General features: G+C 42.0%; 1 protein-coding gene across 4 annotated transcripts in view; it reads left to right on the top strand.

Moving 5' to 3' along the window:
• Positions 1-17,279, top strand: part of WDFY2 (WD repeat and FYVE domain containing 2) — a 174,904-nt gene that overhangs the window by 118,314 nt on the left and 39,311 nt on the right. For all 4 annotated transcript variants that reach the window (XM_067016785.1, XM_067016787.1, XM_059041634.2 and 1 more), the window contains exons 4-6: positions 3,801-3,855; positions 8,038-8,188; positions 14,305-14,417. In XM_067016785.1, the coding sequence (XP_066872886.1) occupies positions 3,801-3,855; positions 8,038-8,188; positions 14,305-14,417 (319 nt within the window). The remainder of the gene's footprint in view (positions 1-3,800; positions 3,856-8,037; positions 8,189-14,304; positions 14,418-17,279) is intronic.

Genomic DNA, 17,279 nt, shown 5'->3' with positions numbered 1-17,279 from the left:
CATTTATTGTTTGTAGATTTTTTGATGATGGCCATTCTTACTGGTGTGAGGTGATACCTCATTGTAGTTTTGATTTGCATTTCTCTAATGATTAGTGATGTTGAGCATCTTTTCGTGTGTTTGTTGGCAATCTGTGTATCTTCTTTGGAGAAGTGTCTATTTAGGTCTTCTGCCCATTTTTGGATTGGGTTGTTTGTTTGATATTGAGCTGCATGAGCTGCTTGTATATTTTGGAGATTAATCCTTTGTCAGTTGCTTTGTTTGCAAATATTTTCTCCCATTCTGAGGGTTGTCTTTTCATCTTATGGTTTCCTTTGCTGTGCAAAAGCTTTTAAGTTTCATTAGGTCCCATTTGTTTATTTTTGTTTTTATTTCCATTTCTCTAGGAGGTGGTTCAAAAAGGATCTTGCTGTGATTTATGTCATAGAGTGTTCTGCCTATGTTTTCCTCTAAGAGTTTTATAGTGTCTGGCCTTACATTTAGGTCTTTAATCCATTTTTAGTTTATTTTTGTGTATGGTGTTAGGGAGTGTTCTAATTTCATTCTTTTACATGTAGCTGTCCAGTTTTCCCAGCATCACTTATTGAAGAGGCTGTCTTTTCTCCATTGTATATTCTTGCCTCCTTTATCAAAGATAAGGTGACCGTGTGTGTGGGTTTATCTCTGGGCTTTCTATTCTGTCTATTGATCTATATTTCTGTTTGTGTGCCAGTACCATACTGTCTTGATTACTGAAGCTTTGTAGTATAGTCTGAAGTCAGGGAGCCTGATTCCTCCAGCTCCATTTTTCTTTCTCAAGATTGCTTTGGCTATTCGGGGTCTTTTGTGTTTCCATACAAATTGTACAATTTTTTGTTCTAGTTGTGTGAAAAATGCCATTGGCAGTTTGATAGGGATTGCATTGAATCCGTAGATTGCTTTGGTTCTTATAGTCATTTTCACAATGTTGATTCTTCCAATCCAAGAACATGGTATATCTCTCCATCTGTTTGTATCATCTTTAATTTCTTTCATCAGTGTCTTACAGTTTTCTGCATACAGGTTTTTTTCTCCTTAGGTGGGTTTATTCCTAGGTATTTTATTCTTTTTGTTGCAGTGGTAAATAGGAGTGTTTCCTTAATTTCTCTTCCAGACTTTTCATCATTAGTGTATAGGAATGCAAGAGATTTCTGTGCATTAATTTTGTATCCTGCTACTCTACCAAATTCATTGATTAGCTCTAGTAGTTTTCTGGTAGCATCTTTAGGATTCTGTATGTATAGTATCATGTCATCTGCAAACAGTGACAGCTTTACTTCCTCTTTTCTGATTTGGATTCCTTTTACTTCTTTTTCTTTTCTGATTGCTGTGGCTAAAAGTACCAAAACTACGTTGAATAATAGCAGTGAGAGTAGGCAACTTTGTCTTGTTCCTGATCTTAGAGGAAATGGTTTCAGTTTTTCACCGTTGAGAACGATGTTGGCTGTGGGTTCATGTGATATTTTGTTAATAAGGAAAACTGGAAGCAGTGTAAACATTTGTCAATAGAAGGACATTACAATACATCCTATGCAGTCATTTAAAAGATTGAAGTTGATGAGTATGTACTCATATGGAATGATGTGCATGATTTGTTACCAGAAAAGGGTATTGTTAAATGACATTAATATTTTGTTTTATTATTCCAATTATACTTTCCATAATAATTATCTCTGAGAAATGGTATCATAAGAGACTTTTTAGTATTTATCAGTCTTACAATTGCTAGAATAGCATATTGTTGCTTTGATCAAAAAAGTAATAATGAAAAAAAATGCTGGCAATTTCCCGTGCTTTCTCCATGATTATGTATCTATTTTCATAGGAGAAACAAATGAACAAAAAATTAAGTTTACCTATGCAGTGAACTGGTAATTGTATTGTGTATGTGTATGTTAACCCTAAGCACAGATCTACAAGTTGTTTTATTTTATACCCTGCCTGTTTCCAAAAGGAATTAATGTACCTTTTCCCCAAGCTAAAGAACCAGTTCAGTATATTCAAAATAGCATATGCACTAGATGAACTCAGTAAACACTTGCTCAAATAACAATCGTCTTTAAGAAATTTGTTTTGTGTGTTTGTTAGGAAATTTGGGGCACTCTGAAGTATGGGGCCCAGGGTTGAACTACTCTTGCTGGGGATTTAGGGTGGTAGCGAACCGTTGCTCAGACACATGCGTGGCTTCTTACCCACACTCTAAGCTCCTTATGGGAAAACAACTTGACTTCTTTAAAAATTAGTCTTCTCTCTTCAATTGTGAGTCTAGCTCTTCAGAAACGAGAAATGAATATAGTACCGCTCCTTGAAGGAATAATGATACGAATTTTAAAAGTGACAAGTTGAATAATGTTATTACTGAGACAATCACGGTGTAGAAAATCCATTTGTAGATAAGCTTCTTAAGGAGGGCTGGGATGGAAAAGCAGACACCCAGAGGAGCTTTGTTACCGCGTTCATTCTCTCGCAATCACCTTGTGCTTTATTTAACTTTGTGACATCTATCACAAAAACAGTATAATTATTTACTTCTGAAAAATCACACAAACTATGTGAACTCTGTAAATACCCAGATTGCAAGTCACGAGTCTGTGTGTCTGTCCTCCCACCACCTTTCTTGAAGTCATCAAGGAGAAATTCTGGAAGCCTCCAAATGTTTTGAAAAGACTCATTGTTCTGTTTTTTGTTTTTTTGCGGTACACAGGCCTCTCACTGTTGTGGCCTCTCCCGTTGCGGAGCACAGGCTCCGGACGCGCAGGCTCAGCGGCCATGGCTCACGGGCCCAGCCGCTCCGCGGCATGTGGGATCTTCCCGGACCGGGGCACGAACCCGTGTCCCCTGCATCGGCAGGTGGACTCTCAACCACTGCACCGCCAGGGAAGCCCGCATTGTTCTGTTTTTAAGTTCAGATAAAGGCATCAATTTATTACACTTCTCAGCTTTCCTTATATTTGACAGCCTACTGTTTAAGACTATATGGGCATTTTGCATTTGAAAGAAGGTAAGGGACTCAAAACCTGGCTGGGGCTTGTAAACACTTGGTTGGCTTCTACATATAGGTCATTGTATGTGCTTAGGTGAAGCATGCAAACATACTCACACACAAAATCACCTCCTGTGTGTCCTCACAAAGAGTACACACAATGTGTTATATAGAAACTGATATTTTTGAGTACATTTGACATCCAAACTAACCTCGTCAGATTGGGAGATACCTTTTACACATCCATTTTTTCACTATTTGTTGACTACCTACTGTACCAAAGCACTGTGCCAGGTGCTGTAGGGATATAGGGATGAGTAAGATGCAGCCTCGAGAAGCTTGCTGTACCAGGGAATAAGCTACTGTTATTTAGAAACAGAATCTTTAAAATAGCTCATTTATTTCCCTAGTAGAGGATTGCCATCCATTTGCTCACTGGCCAGAGCCTTGCAAAATTTCAGTTGTGGCACCACAGAGAGAAAAGTAATTTGAATTGGATTTACCTTCAACATTGACCAGGATCAAGACTTTGAACTTGATCCAGTTTTCTTCTCATGTACACTTGAAAAAAAAAAAATCAACTTCTGAGTTATAAGGTAAAAACTATGATAATTGCATTGGATTGTAATTATGATTGTTACTTTTAAAGAGGTACAGAAAATGCTGAGTTGATTGGCAAAATATTAATTTTAGATATAATTCTGTGATGATGTTTGCTTCATACAATCCGGTTTTACCAAAACATATTTATTCACTTAAAGAATTTCTTTTTGCTTAATATTTTTTTTCTCTTTTGCAGGAGTTTCTTTTATCAGAAGATTATAACAAGATGACTCCTGTGAAAAACTATCAAGGTAGGAACGAGAGCAGTATTTTCATTGTCTTATTAGACTGTGAAATGTTTCTCAATGGCTTCCACTGCCACAAGAGAGGACTTAACTTGACAGTAGTCAGCAGGAACAAAACAGCAACCCTTTGTGGTGAATAATATCCCCGTTTTTGAATTAAGAAGCAGAGGCCCAAAGAGGTTGGGCGTGTGGTCTTGTAGCTGGTAAAGTGTGAAGCCAGACCAGGTCAGTGTGACTCCAGAATGCACAGCCTTTGTCCTTTGTCTGCCCGCTCCACCCCACTGCCTGGAAACCCTGCGGCAGACTTGGAGAGTGGGGTCCAAGGTTGGCTTTCCATGGAGCTCATGTCATTTTGGGGTAAATATTTTAAAAGGCTGAAAGTGTTCATATTGTCTAAGGGGAGGAATTCAGGTTTTATTGTGTCTTCAACATTGGCGGTGTACTGTAAGCCCTTTATATAGTATAGATCAGGAAAAATTTTCAATGAGGATCTTTTTCATCCAGGCCAATGTCAGGGGTCAGAACATTAGAGGTAGACGTCATTTCACTTAGACGTCATTTCATCCAAATCTTGTGACCTCATTCATGATCATCCAGCCTCTCCCCTGATACCCTCCAAAGACAGAGCAGCCCCTCCTGATTTTGGAAAATTCTGAGCATTGAGTTCTTTATTTCTAGACTTTGAGCCAAAATTCATTTCCCTGTGGATTTACTCTTTAATTTTTTTTCACATATCAATTATCCAGTATTTATTGAGTACCTATTGTGTTCCAATAACTGAGAATTATAATAGTGAACAAGACATGCATAGTATCTATGCATCCCCCATGAAAATAGTTGCAAAAAAATCTACACAAAATTTCAGCAGATCAAATTCAGCAATATATAAAAAGGTAAATACAAGCACAACCAAGTGAGGTTTATTCCCAAAAGAAATGAAAGCAGGGACAGATATTTTTATACCCTTATGCATAGGAGCATTATTCACGATAGCCAAAAAGTGGAAACAACCTAAATGGTCATGTATGAATGAATGGATAAACAAAAGGTAGTATATCAATACAGTGAATTCTTATTTGCCCATAAAAAGGGGGTGAAGTTCTGATACCTGCTACAATGTGGATGAATCTTGAAAACATGCTAAGTGAAAGAAACTAGACACAAAGACCCATGCATTGTATGATTACAGTTATATGAAATGTCAAGAATAGAAGAATCCATAGAGACAGAAAGTAAATTAGTGGTTACCCAGGGATGGGGAAGGGGGAGTTGGGGGTATGGGTTTCTTTTTGAGGTGATGGAACTGTTCTGGAAATAGTACATTTTCTATGATGATTGTACAACATTGTGAATATACTACAGATCAGTGAATTATACACACTTAACATGGTTTAAATGGTGAATTTTATATTATGTGAACTTTCTCTCAATTAACATTTTTTAAAAGGTCAGTGGTACCAAAACCAGACAAAGACATTACAAGAAAGGAAAACTACAACCCAATATCTCTCATGAGCTTAGATGTAAAAATCTTCCAAAAACTACTAGCAAATCCAATAATGTATGAAAAGAATTATACACAATGACCAAGTGGGGTTTATTCCAGATATGCAAAGCTGGTTCAACGTTTGAAAATCAGTGTAATCCACCACATCAAAAGACGAAAGAAGAAAAATCATATGATCATATTAGTTGATGCAGAAGAAGCATTTGATAAAATCTGACACCCATTCATGATAAAAACTCTCAGCAAATTACAAATAGAGGGGAACTTCCTCAACTTGAGAGAGAAACATCTATAAAAAACCGTAGCTAACATCATACAGTTGACCCTTGAATAATGCAGGGGTAAAGGGTATCGACCCTCCCCACAGTGGATAATCCATGTATAAATTATAGTCGGGCCTCTCAGTCCGCGGTTCCTCAGTATCGCGGTTCCTCCGTATCGCGGTTCCTCCACGTCTGCGGATTCAACCAAGCTCGGATCGTGTAGTACTGTAGTGTTTACTGTTGAAAAACATCTGCGTATAAGTGGACCCACACGGTTCAAATGTGCATTGTTCAAGAGTCAACTGTACTTAATTGTGAGAAACTGGATGCTTCCCCCCTAAGATCAAGATCATGGCTCCTATTTAAGAAGTACAGCCAGGCTTCAAGCCCAGGTTCCTGAAGCTTAACAATACGTATGTATCTTCAAAGGGTTTCTTTTCGAATAAGAGAATTCTGTCACCGTAGAAAGATTATGTGCTTTGAGTTTGTTTTTTGTGTTTTTTTTTGTTTGTTTGTCTTTTCAGTAGTCATAGGCAGCGTGACAGAGAAAGAGAACCAACTTTGGCAGAGAGACTAGGGTTTTAACTCTAGCCTCATCACTCCTTGTAGCTTTGAGCAAGTCACGTAATTTTTGAGCCTCCGTCTCCTCCTCTGGCAGCTCAGAGGGCTGTAAACCCCCTTATCTTCTGGGCTACTGTCATCCCCTTGGACTTACAAAGTAACAGAAAGAAGATCAAAGGCCCCTTCACGAGAAAAGGGAGCGAAGCGCTGGGGGCCACTTTCTGCCTGCAATAGACGTGGGTACAGTTGAAAGTGAACCATCAGAGAGTTCGCTTTTATTCCACCATTGGTGGAACTTAAATTGGGCATTTGATGACACAGACATGACAAGATCTTCAGAAGTTTCTCCAGGAAGTCCCATCTTTTAGTTTAAGACAACGTTTTGATCTTGATGGTGGCCAATTCTCGGAAAGGCAGATACTGTGTAGAGATGTTAACAGTATTATTGTTTCTATACCCCTTCTAAATCCCTTTAGATTCTCCAAGCGTCCAATATCGGATTTTAAAACATCAGGCATCTGGCGAAATGTCTGTCCCGGAGGTATTCACTATGCTTCTGACTGTATTGTTTGTTAGCCAATCCAGAAGTGTCATCTTGGCAAGGCTGTGTTGTGTCTGTAAAAGGAGGAAACCACCCAGCTTTGCAGAGTCATTACAATGACTAAGTGAGACAATATCTTTAAGTACCTGGCACTTGTTCGACACTCAGAAATTGGCAGTGATGCTGTTATTGCTGATAGAGCTGCATTGATCCATCCATGTCCAGTCCTATTTTCAGGATCCAAATGGGAGGCTGATGTCCTCTCTGTCACCTCGTCACACACAGGATGAGTCTCCTCTCTCCCACCAGGCTGCCTGGGCACAGAGCCCAGTGGGTCCAAGTTCCAGGATATCAATCTTTTGTTTATTCCAGTCAGCTCTGTTCAGTGGCCGTGGACCCCCTATACCTCTCCCTCTGGAATTGTGCAAGAGGAAGAAAGCGAATGTTTTACTGATTTTATCTGGTAGTTGAGAAGCCGCGAGACCTTGGCCAAACTGCTCAACTCGATTGTGCCTCGGTTCGCCCACATGTAAAATAGGGAGATGGGGTAGATGACATGAACAGTTCCTCTAACTCTGAAATTGTGTGATGCAGCACTTCCGTGATGGTGTCGTCCTTGTATAAGCAACCTTGGGAAATTTGCTCTCATTATCTCATTATGTATGCTTGACGTAAGGGATATTTCATTCTTTTTTATGTGGCACTTGGGAATAATTCTGCCCTCCCCTCTAAGCTCCGAGCATTTGATTTCTCACAGAAAATTCATCTAGAACTTTGTTGTGGGTTTAAAAGCCAGCCTTCATCAAAAGGAGAACAGTAATGCTCTTTGCTTTTTTTTAAAGCTTAAATAAACAGACACCAGTGAGTCTATTAGCAGAACATTGTTCTAACAGTTCTAACACGTCTGAGAGAGGTGGTCCAGGTCCTTTGGGTGTTAGGGAAATTTTCTTTCTTTTTTTTTTTTTTAAATTTATTTATTTATTTATTTTTTGGCCACGCCACATGGCATGTGGGATCTTAATTCCCCAACCAGGGATCGAACCCACACCCCCTGCACTGGAAGCATGGAATCTTAACCACTGGACCGCCAGGGAAGTCCCAGGAAAATGTTCTTAGGGAAACGCAGATGTGGTCTTCTCCGGGGGCATGCCTGTCCCCCTGATGAGAACCACTGTTCTAGCCCTTGTTTGTAATGATTATCTACTGTTCAGCTTACTGTGGGGTGGGGAGGAGAGAATGATGGTCTCTGTGGACCATGCTTTACCAGCCTCTTTTAGGATGCTTTATGGGTTGTTTTCTTGTCTCTTGGCTTTTAGCGCATCAGAGCAGAGTGACGATGATCCTGTTTGTCCTGGAGCTGGAGTGGGTGCTGAGCACGGGACAGGACAAGCAATTTGCCTGGCACTGCTCTGAGAGTGGGCAACGCCTGGGAGGTTATCGCACCAGTGCTGTGGCCTCCGGCCTGCAGTATCCTTTGCTGGACAGAATCCCTTGGTGGGAACTTAGCCGTTGACTTCTTTCTTTCATGAACATTTTGGGTACGTGCAACTTGAAAGTTTCTTGTTTTATTTGCTAGTTGCCCTACTGATTAAGATGCTTATAAACTTTCCTAACACATAAATCATCAAGGGTCCTCACGTAGGTGGAGTAAAGTAATTTCACCTGAAATAAGTTACCGCCGAGCAGGTTGTGGGTCTGCTGTGCTACAAAGTCTCACATCTGTAGACAGTACACAGCCCAGATCTGTGAGCCTCAGCTGTCAGAAGGAATTATGGAACGTGGAGATAAAACCATCGCTGCAATACAGTCTTTTATTTTTGAACAGAAAGAATGTACACATAGGTTTTAAGGTTAGAAACATTCCCATTTTGGTGCCTGGCAGAAGAACCACAGAATTCCTAGTTCATTTTAAGAATATTTATTGAGAGGCCACCATGCCGAGACCATAGTAGGCTGACACAGTCATGCTACGCACAGTCTTTGTTCCAGGTACCGGACTTTTCCAGGATGTGTAGAACGATATTCATCTCTCAAGTCTCCAGGGTCCATGTGCTCAGTGTGGACACCTGCCAACGCTGGGTAATCCTCACATCCAGCCCCCTGGGCTCCCGGGAACACAGGCCTGACAAGTGAGAAGCCTGTATTGGTGACGCCACCTCTGTAAGATGTAAAGGGCCCTGAGTTTCTTCTTTAAAGAGCATAGAATCTCTCCACCTTCTGACAAATGAGGAAATAGTTATAAACAGATCACTTGTCTCCAAAAACAGGATGAAACTGTAAGACTTGCTTTCAGATTTTCATCTAGTATTTATATGCCTGTTCAGTGATTTGCAACCACCTGACAAAGTATTGCACCTTGCTGTTTCCTTGCAGACATGTGGCAGTAGGGGTGTGTGTGTGTGTGTGTGTGTGTGTGTGTGTGTGTGTGTGTTTAGGCTAATGTCACTCTTATTTTCCAACTGGAAGGGCAAGATGAAGAAACTGAGAATGGCCATATAGAAGGCTGTAAAAGTGGCATGTTACCAAGAAGACCAGAAGCAAGGGTGACAAGGAATGGAAATCAAGGCCAACTTATCTTTGAGAGGGTGGTTAGAGAAAGAAACTCCAAAGTTTACTTTCTAAAAGCCAGTTCAGACAAGCGTAATGCTTGAATCGAAATACATGAACTCTCCTGCCAGTGGATTAATGACTTCTTGTAGTGTTAGAGTTGGATCTCCCTTAGAGATCAGCCATCCGGTTTCTCATTTACAGGTGAGTCACATGCCTCATCTGCAGCCACCCAGCTGGTATGTAGGAAAATCACCACCGGAGCCCAGGTCTTCTGCCTTGGACTGCCGCTTTTTCCCATTATACTGCGTTATCCCTCTGAGAACAGAGCTAATGGTATCAATATAATTTGTTCTTAGCATGCTGGCTTCTATATCACTAGCCAAGCCCAGTGATGTATCTTCTGTATCACCTAACCAAACCAAGGAGTGTAGACAAAAATACAGGTCTTGCCCTTAGGAAGTTTACTTCTTAAACGATCTGAAAATGAAAACAAAAAACCGAAAAACCCCACAAATACACAGAATTAAACTTGTCCTGACTCTTACAGTCTTTGACTCCTCTCTTCCGGCATCTCCAAAAGTCACCTTCATTTTTCGACTCTTCTTTGCCATGTGGTTTACCAAGCAGAAAAAAAAGCATGTGGTTGGCTATGAGAAACTTTTGTGTGTAGTGAAAGCCTCAGGCTTCCTTCCCCAGTGCAAATGACCCTCCAGTCCAACCTTGCTATTTAGGTGGAAGGCAGCTGCAATACTGCAGACAGAGAGGCGCTTCCAGAAGACTCCCTCACCTCTACCAGCTCTGCCTCCTTAGCTCCAATTCTGGAACCACAGTGCCAGGCCTTGCACCTGGGAGCATCTGTCTGCCTGGTATTTTCCCAGGGCCGCATGCTGATACATAACAGCACTGCTTTTGCAGCCGAGACCCACACAACTTTCCCAAGGCTGCAGGGTTTTTTTCTGGGAGCTGCCTGATGCATAGATTGTTAACGGGCAACCCGTACAGCGCTGGGGTTCACGTTAAAATCCAGTTTTTAAACATGCTTTTTTCATGGGACCCCCTCCTCCATCACCTCACCCCTCCTCTTCTTTCTGCCACTTTCTGTACTTACTGGGTTTTGGTTTTTTGGTCTTTTTGGTTTTTCAGTTTTTTAGTGATAAGGAAAGGAAGAAGATCTGTTAAAATAACATTAAATGTTCAGAATAATATTATGACCCCTATTTCTCTTCATAGTGGGCACTGGTGGTGTACATAAGAGTTTTCTACAGACGGATTGATTCTCTCCCATCTACACCTCAAATAGCCAAGCCAACAAGTGATAGAATAAGTCAGATTGACATCACCCTTTTTCCTCTTCTTTCAGGCCTCTTAGCAGAGCAGTAGATAAGCAATGAAAGTAACCAAAATTCAAGTAGAGAAATAAAGGATGACAGAGACTGACTAGTTCACAAGTTGAATTATCAATTTCGCAATCACCTCAAAATCTTTGTTGCTTTGGCTAAAGATCTGATGCTTCACATATTAAGTGAACTATCATGTTAACAACAACAGCAATAATAAGGAAGTGAAGGTGAGGAAAAAGAAGAAAATATCTTACATTTGCAGCCCCTGAGAGTTTACATAATGCTGCCACATAATGCTACTTTGTTCACTATCAAAACATAAAGACCTAATTCTCAACTTTCTCGTGTAGAAAAGCCTCAGAGAGGCTCAAAAAGATTAAGAAACCTTCTCGAGGTCACATGACTGTTACCTGGCAGAACCAGGATTAGAACTTGGGTATTACAATCTCTGAGCTAGCCCTCTGCACAACTAGATATAGCAGAACGCGGGTATTTCCCAAAGGTCCCATGGCAGGTTGATGCAGGAAATAGAACTGTTTTCCTTCCCCACTTCAACTGCTGGTCTTTATTTTTGTGAATACTTTACCTAGCCACACCTTTCAGTCTGTCATTTGACCCAAGTTTTGGTCACATTTTTCATGCTTCCACAAAACTAATTCAGGTACTCTTCATTTTAAGAATTTATTCCTGTTGGAGATATTTCCAAGATGTCACCCTCTATAGTCAAATGCCTTTCCACCAAGCATCCTCTTCTATCTATCCCTATTCGTGGAAAGAGTACTGAAAAGCTATTAAGGTTATCCTGATTTCCACATTTCCTCATATCATACTAAATGCCAATCACTCTGGCTTTGGGCATTATTATAAACTCTTAGGGTTTTGTTTTTTAATAATATACTCAGTATATTTCAGTAAATTGCCCCCCCTTTTTGATGCTCATATTGTCCCATCTTCGGCCAGTAAGAGCCACATCATATTGGCTCCTGTGTCTTTTTGATGCAGCCCCGCTAGCCTTTGATAGCGTCTTTGCTTTTTTTTTTTTTTTTTTTTTTGTGGTACGCGGGCCTCTCACTGTTGTGGCCTCTCCTGTTGCGGAGCACAGGCTCTGGACGCGCAGGCTCAGCAGCCATGGCTCACGGGCCCAGCCGCTCCGCAGCATGTGGGATCTTCCCGGACCGGGGCACGAACCCGTGTCCCCTGCATCAGCAGGCGAACTCTCAACCGCTGCGCGACCAGGGAAGCCCACGTCTTTGCTTTTTGACACGACATGTCTTAAGCTCATCTGGTGGTACCTTCCTGTCCCAGTCCTGGAATCGGCCATTTCTCTTAGTGAGGAATAGTATTCAGAGATAGCTAGCAAATATATGTATGTGTATTTTTAAAAAGAAAAATAAATGATTAGTTCACATAATATTTCTAATTCAAATTTAACATTATAGCGTTTTTACTTCATTTTTGTACTTGATTTTTTGGGGCTAAAAAACTTTGTTCCTAAACATCAGCATAATTCCTTATTTGCTTTATCCCACGGTATATTTAAGTTGTTTTAAATAGTAATAGCAATATTATAATAGCAAGACTACTGAATAAGATTTTAGATTGTTTTTGCAGCTTTCTTTGTCCTGAGAATATATTCTACCAAGAATGTACAGTCAAAATGCTGTGTTTTAAAGTCACTTGAAATAATTCTTTTAACTCTGTGGTTATATCAGCAAGTTGACAGTAGGTTTATTCACTTTACTTTGTTGTCGATTTAGGGGATTTTTTAAAATTTATGAGTATTTTTCACATGTAACATAATTATAAGATTCCATAATGGAAACAATGTAATGAGAGAGAAGTCTCACTACCACCCCTTTCCCCTCAGCTTGTTTCTCACTTTTTCATTAGCAGCCATTTTTTTTTTTTTTTTTTTTTTTTTTTTGCGGTATGCGGGCCCCTCACTGTTGTGGCCTCTCCCGTTGCGGAGCACAGGCTCCGGACGCACAGGCGCAGCGGCCATGGCTCACGGGCTTAGTCGCTCCGCGGCACGTGGGATCCTCCCGGACCAGGGCACGAACCCGCGTCCCCTGCACCGGCAGGCGGACTCTCAACCACTGCGCCACCAGGGAAGCCCTTAGCAGCCATTTTTGATCAATCTTGATTTATCAAAGTGCTTCCTTTTGTAAATATAAGCACACACGCACACACACACACACACTTTATGTTTCCCTCTTTTTTACACGAAGGTAGTATAGCATATAAACTTCCATAAACCTTGGCTTTCCCCCCCCACACACTTAATAATATATCCTGAGGGACTTGCCTGGTGGTCCAGTGGTTAGGACTCGGCGCTTCCAGTGCAGGGGGTGCAGGTTCGATCCCTGGTCGGGGAACTAAGATCCCACATGCCGCGTGGAGTGACCAAAAGGAAAAAAAAAAAAAAACACCAGACTCCCAGAAGGAAAGCAGGTGTTTGGCATAAACCATATTGTTTGTACAGTTAAGGCACAGTCAGCCACTTTTGTCTGTTAATGGTGGGAACCCTCCTGAAATCCAAGTTCCCAGATGCCATGCCAGTCTTGTAACAGCAGCCTTTCAAAGGTTAATTTTTTTTTTTTTTTTTTTTTGCAAAGTACCATTGTCATTTCTTGAACTATCCATTCATGTATCTTGCCTGTTTTTTTAATTAGGTTTGTAATCTTCTTGATTGCTCTTTTTATATTAGGTATTCGGGCCTTTTGTGACATCAGTTGCAAATATTTTTCTGCTAGGTTAATTTTATTTTTGCAAAGTACCATTGTCATTTCTTGAACTATCCATTCATGTATCTTGCCTGTTTTTTTTATTAGGTTTGTAATCTTCTTGATTGCTCTTTTTATATTAGGTATTCGGGCCTTTTGTGACATCAGTTGCAAATATTTTTTCCAATTTGTCTTGTGCTTTGCTTATGGCATTTGTTTGTTGTTTGTGTATTTGAGTCGTAGTTTTTTCCACTCCAAGGTTATAAAGGAACTCTCCCATCTAGAACTTAATATTTTTCATTTTTTACATTGGAGTTCATCCTGGTATAAAGTGAAGTACAAATCCTGTTTTATTTTTCCACATGACTGGTTCAGTTTGTGCCAACTTTTCTTTTCGCCCTTCTTTTCCTTATTCATTTGAAAAGCCACCTTTATCAGATATGTACTGAATTTCTGCATGCTTTTGGGCCTATTTCTAGACTTTCTTTTCTGTTCCATTGGTCTGTTTGTTTATTTAAGTACCACACTTTCGATTAAAGAGACTTTATAACATGTTTTAATATCTGGTAGGGCTAACGTCCCCCATCACAGCACCGTACTACTCTTATTTTCAGAGTATTCCTGGCTCTTCTTGCTTATTTATTTTTCTATGTGAACTTTAGAATGAACATACCTAACTAGGAAAAAGAAACACATGCTGATACTTTTATAGGGATTATATTAAATTCATAAATTCATGTTGTGAAAATTGACATGTTTATCATGTTGAGTCTTACTGTCCAGTAAGTAATGTCTTTCATTTTATTATGTCCACTTTTTGTGTCTTTCAGAATTATATTCAAGTTCTCCTCCCGTGAGATTTGCACATTTCTTTGACATTTATGCTTTTTCTGGTGTGTGTATGTGTGGAGAGAGGGGGGTAAAACATCCACTCACTTTTGAGAAACGATCCTTAATGCTTACATGATAGATTTGATGTTGAAACCCGGCATGTGTTTATTGGTGACCACTCAGGCCAAGTAACCATCCTCAAACTGGAGCAAGAAAGCTGCACCCTGGTCACAACTTTCAGAGGACATACAGGTGGGATTGAAAGCAGACTGCTGCATGTTCTGATGTTCACAAGATGTGGTGTGAAAGTGACGAGGTACAATCTGGGCCTGTGCAAAGATACACGTGATACATGTGACTGATTGCAGAATGGTTCAGTAAGATACAATGTCAGAAATTTTCTCTATCAGTCAAACAAAAGAGCAAGCAGTCTGTTTCAAAAATGGTGGTGATTTGGTTCTTTGTCATGCTACGCTGGCGAAAGCCCTTGTTTGCATATGTTAATGAGACATTGTTTGAGGCTGTGTGGCAACTGCACAAACAGTTGGGCAGAAGGACAGCTGCCTCGGTCTATCCTTGCCATCCTTGGAGCGAGAAAATGGTATGCAAGACAGACTCCTACTTCCAAGACAAATGAAAGGAAAAATAGATTTGTCGTGGGTAGCTAGCCTACATGGAAAGGTACAAGTTCCTCTTTAATTTTCCTTCCTCTGGGGCTCTATTCAAGGCCCCCTTTATGTTACTGGTCTGCTCAAGGTCATTTAAGCAAGGTGATAGACTGTGTCCACACTTAACCTTTGAAAGACGTGAGTAAATGATGACGACTAAATTTTTACTAGTATTTTTAACATGTGATATTGACCCTGGAGAATAAATAACTGCCTGTTTTCCTGGTTCTTAATGGGCTTTTGTGTCTTCTGTAGTTTACCAGCCCATGATTCAGTATAGAACAAGGTTAATATTTTGAGTTTAGACGTCATATAAGAACAAAAGTAGGTGAATGAGGATGTAAAATGGGATAGTATCTAGCTCATAAGGGATTTCCTAAAGGGAAAAAGAGCAACGCAATAAAGAGAAAATTGAATGCAGGGGGAAAGATTCATAAAAGATCATCTTAATTATCTACACCTGAGGCAGGAAGAGCCCATAGAAACCTCCCCTGTGGATAGAACCCAGGTCTTTCCTGATTGGGTTTCTCTTTTTAGCCACCTGCACTCTGACCAAGCCTGGCCTGGTGGGGACCTGAAACTGTCTCGCGTCAGGACTGTTTCACCGCTGAGTTCAGTCTCCTAATCCTTGGCTTCCCTAAGCCCTTAACTCCGCCTGCACTTGTTCTTGCCCGTGTTGAGGAATCCTTCCCGTGATCCCTCACTGCCCAGCGTCTCTGCCCCACCTAACCCTCCTCCCCATCACTTCAGCCACTCGTTTCCCAGCATTCTTAGTTCAGGCCCCCTTGTTCCTCCTTGTCGGTAAATTTCACCTGTGGTCCAGAGTATCCACGTGTCTCCTGCGCGCTCAGCCGCGGGGTCTGCACTCAGGTTTGGGGTCACAGCCCGAGCCTCACTCGTCGTCGCCAGTGCAGAGTCGTCATTCCAGTCCAGCCCAGGCGTTGCCTCACAGCCCCTCATGTAACCCGGCTCTCAGTCCTTCATACACGGTACGCACCTTCTCTCAGAGTCCCTCGGCAGCTTTTTCAGACCTTCCCCACTCTCCCCAGGCCTCCTTCAAAGAAAAACAGAGGTTATCAAATAGAAGCTTTTTTTTTTTTTTTTTTGCGGTACGCGGGCCTCTCACCGCTGTGGCCTCTCCCGTTGCGGAGCACAGGCTCCGGGCGCGCAGGCTCAGCGGCCATGGCTCACGGGCCCAGCCGCTCCGCGGCATGTGGGATCTTCCCGGACCGGGGCACGGACCCGCGTCCCCCGCATCGGCAGGCGGACTCTCAACCACTGCGCCACCAGGGAAGCCCAAATAGAAGCTTTTTAAAAATGTTTATTTCTTGGCCACCCCATCTTCCCTCGCCAACAAGCAAGCTTTTGCTTCGCTCTCTCCTCATCGCTTGCCCTCCTGCCTCGCGCTGTCCTTGGCTCCAGACTCATCCTCCTCGGGGTCTCCACGTGGAAAGTTAATCTTCTGGTCTCCCTTTGGACCGACTCTTCTCCAGTCTCTAACATGCTGAGTTTCTTGCCTCTGTTAAAAAACACACAGAACTCCTCTGATCCCATCTTATTTTCTTAACAGCAGTGCCGCTTTTTTCCTTTGTTTTTCAATTGCAGTAAAATGTACACAGCCTAAAGATGGATGATTTTGACCATTTCTGTGTTCAGTTCAGTGGCATTAAGTACACGCACATTGTTTTGCACTGATCACCACCATCCATCTCCAGAACATTCTTCATCTTGCAGACCAGAAACTCTGTGCCCATGTGACCCCTCCCCCCAGCCCCTGGCAACCACCATTCTGCCTTCTGTCTCTGTGCACTGCATATGAGGGGAATTGGGCAGTATTTGCTGTTCTGTGACTGGCTTATTTCACCTGGCCTAATGCCTTCACGTTGTCGCAGTCAGCAACGCCTCTTAACAAAGTTACCGTTTTCCCAGCTGCTTGGCATCCTCCCCTCCCGTCGGCTTTCCCGCCACCTGCAGTTTGGCTTGTCTCTATCACGCCTCTCACGCCGCCCTCCCCGAGGGGGCCGGTGGCCTGCTGGTAGCTAAATCCAGTGGACGTGTTTTCAACTCTGTCCTGTTTAACCTCTTGGTAGCGTTTTACATCGTGGCCATTCCTTCCTGCTGGGACTGCCCTCGATTGGCCTCTGTAACACATTTCCTCCCGCACTGAAGTCTCTGCCTGTTCTTTCTCCTCTCCTTTGGGGTCGTCTGGCTGGGTTCTGCCTGGGACCCTTGTCTCCTCACCTCCTGGGCTCTCCCTGGTTGACCTCGGCCACTGCTCCCGGTCACAGAAAGAAAAGGCATAGTCCCTGGCCTCAAATTCCTCACTGCCCAGTGAGCGAGACAGAAGCTAAACAGTAATTATCGTGCCTGGGGGTGGGGGGTGTGTGTGTGTGGAGGAGCGTCTGGGGCACAGGGGAGCTGCACCACGCATGTCCAAGAACAGGGA

This window comes from Kogia breviceps, chromosome 16 (assembly GCF_026419965.1).
Source record: "Kogia breviceps isolate mKogBre1 chromosome 16, mKogBre1 haplotype 1, whole genome shotgun sequence".
NCBI classification, from domain to species: Eukaryota; Metazoa; Chordata; class Mammalia; order Artiodactyla; family Physeteridae; genus Kogia; species Kogia breviceps.
The sequence above is the reverse complement of the archived record's forward strand: the minus strand, read 5'-3'. Positions and strand labels throughout refer to the sequence as shown.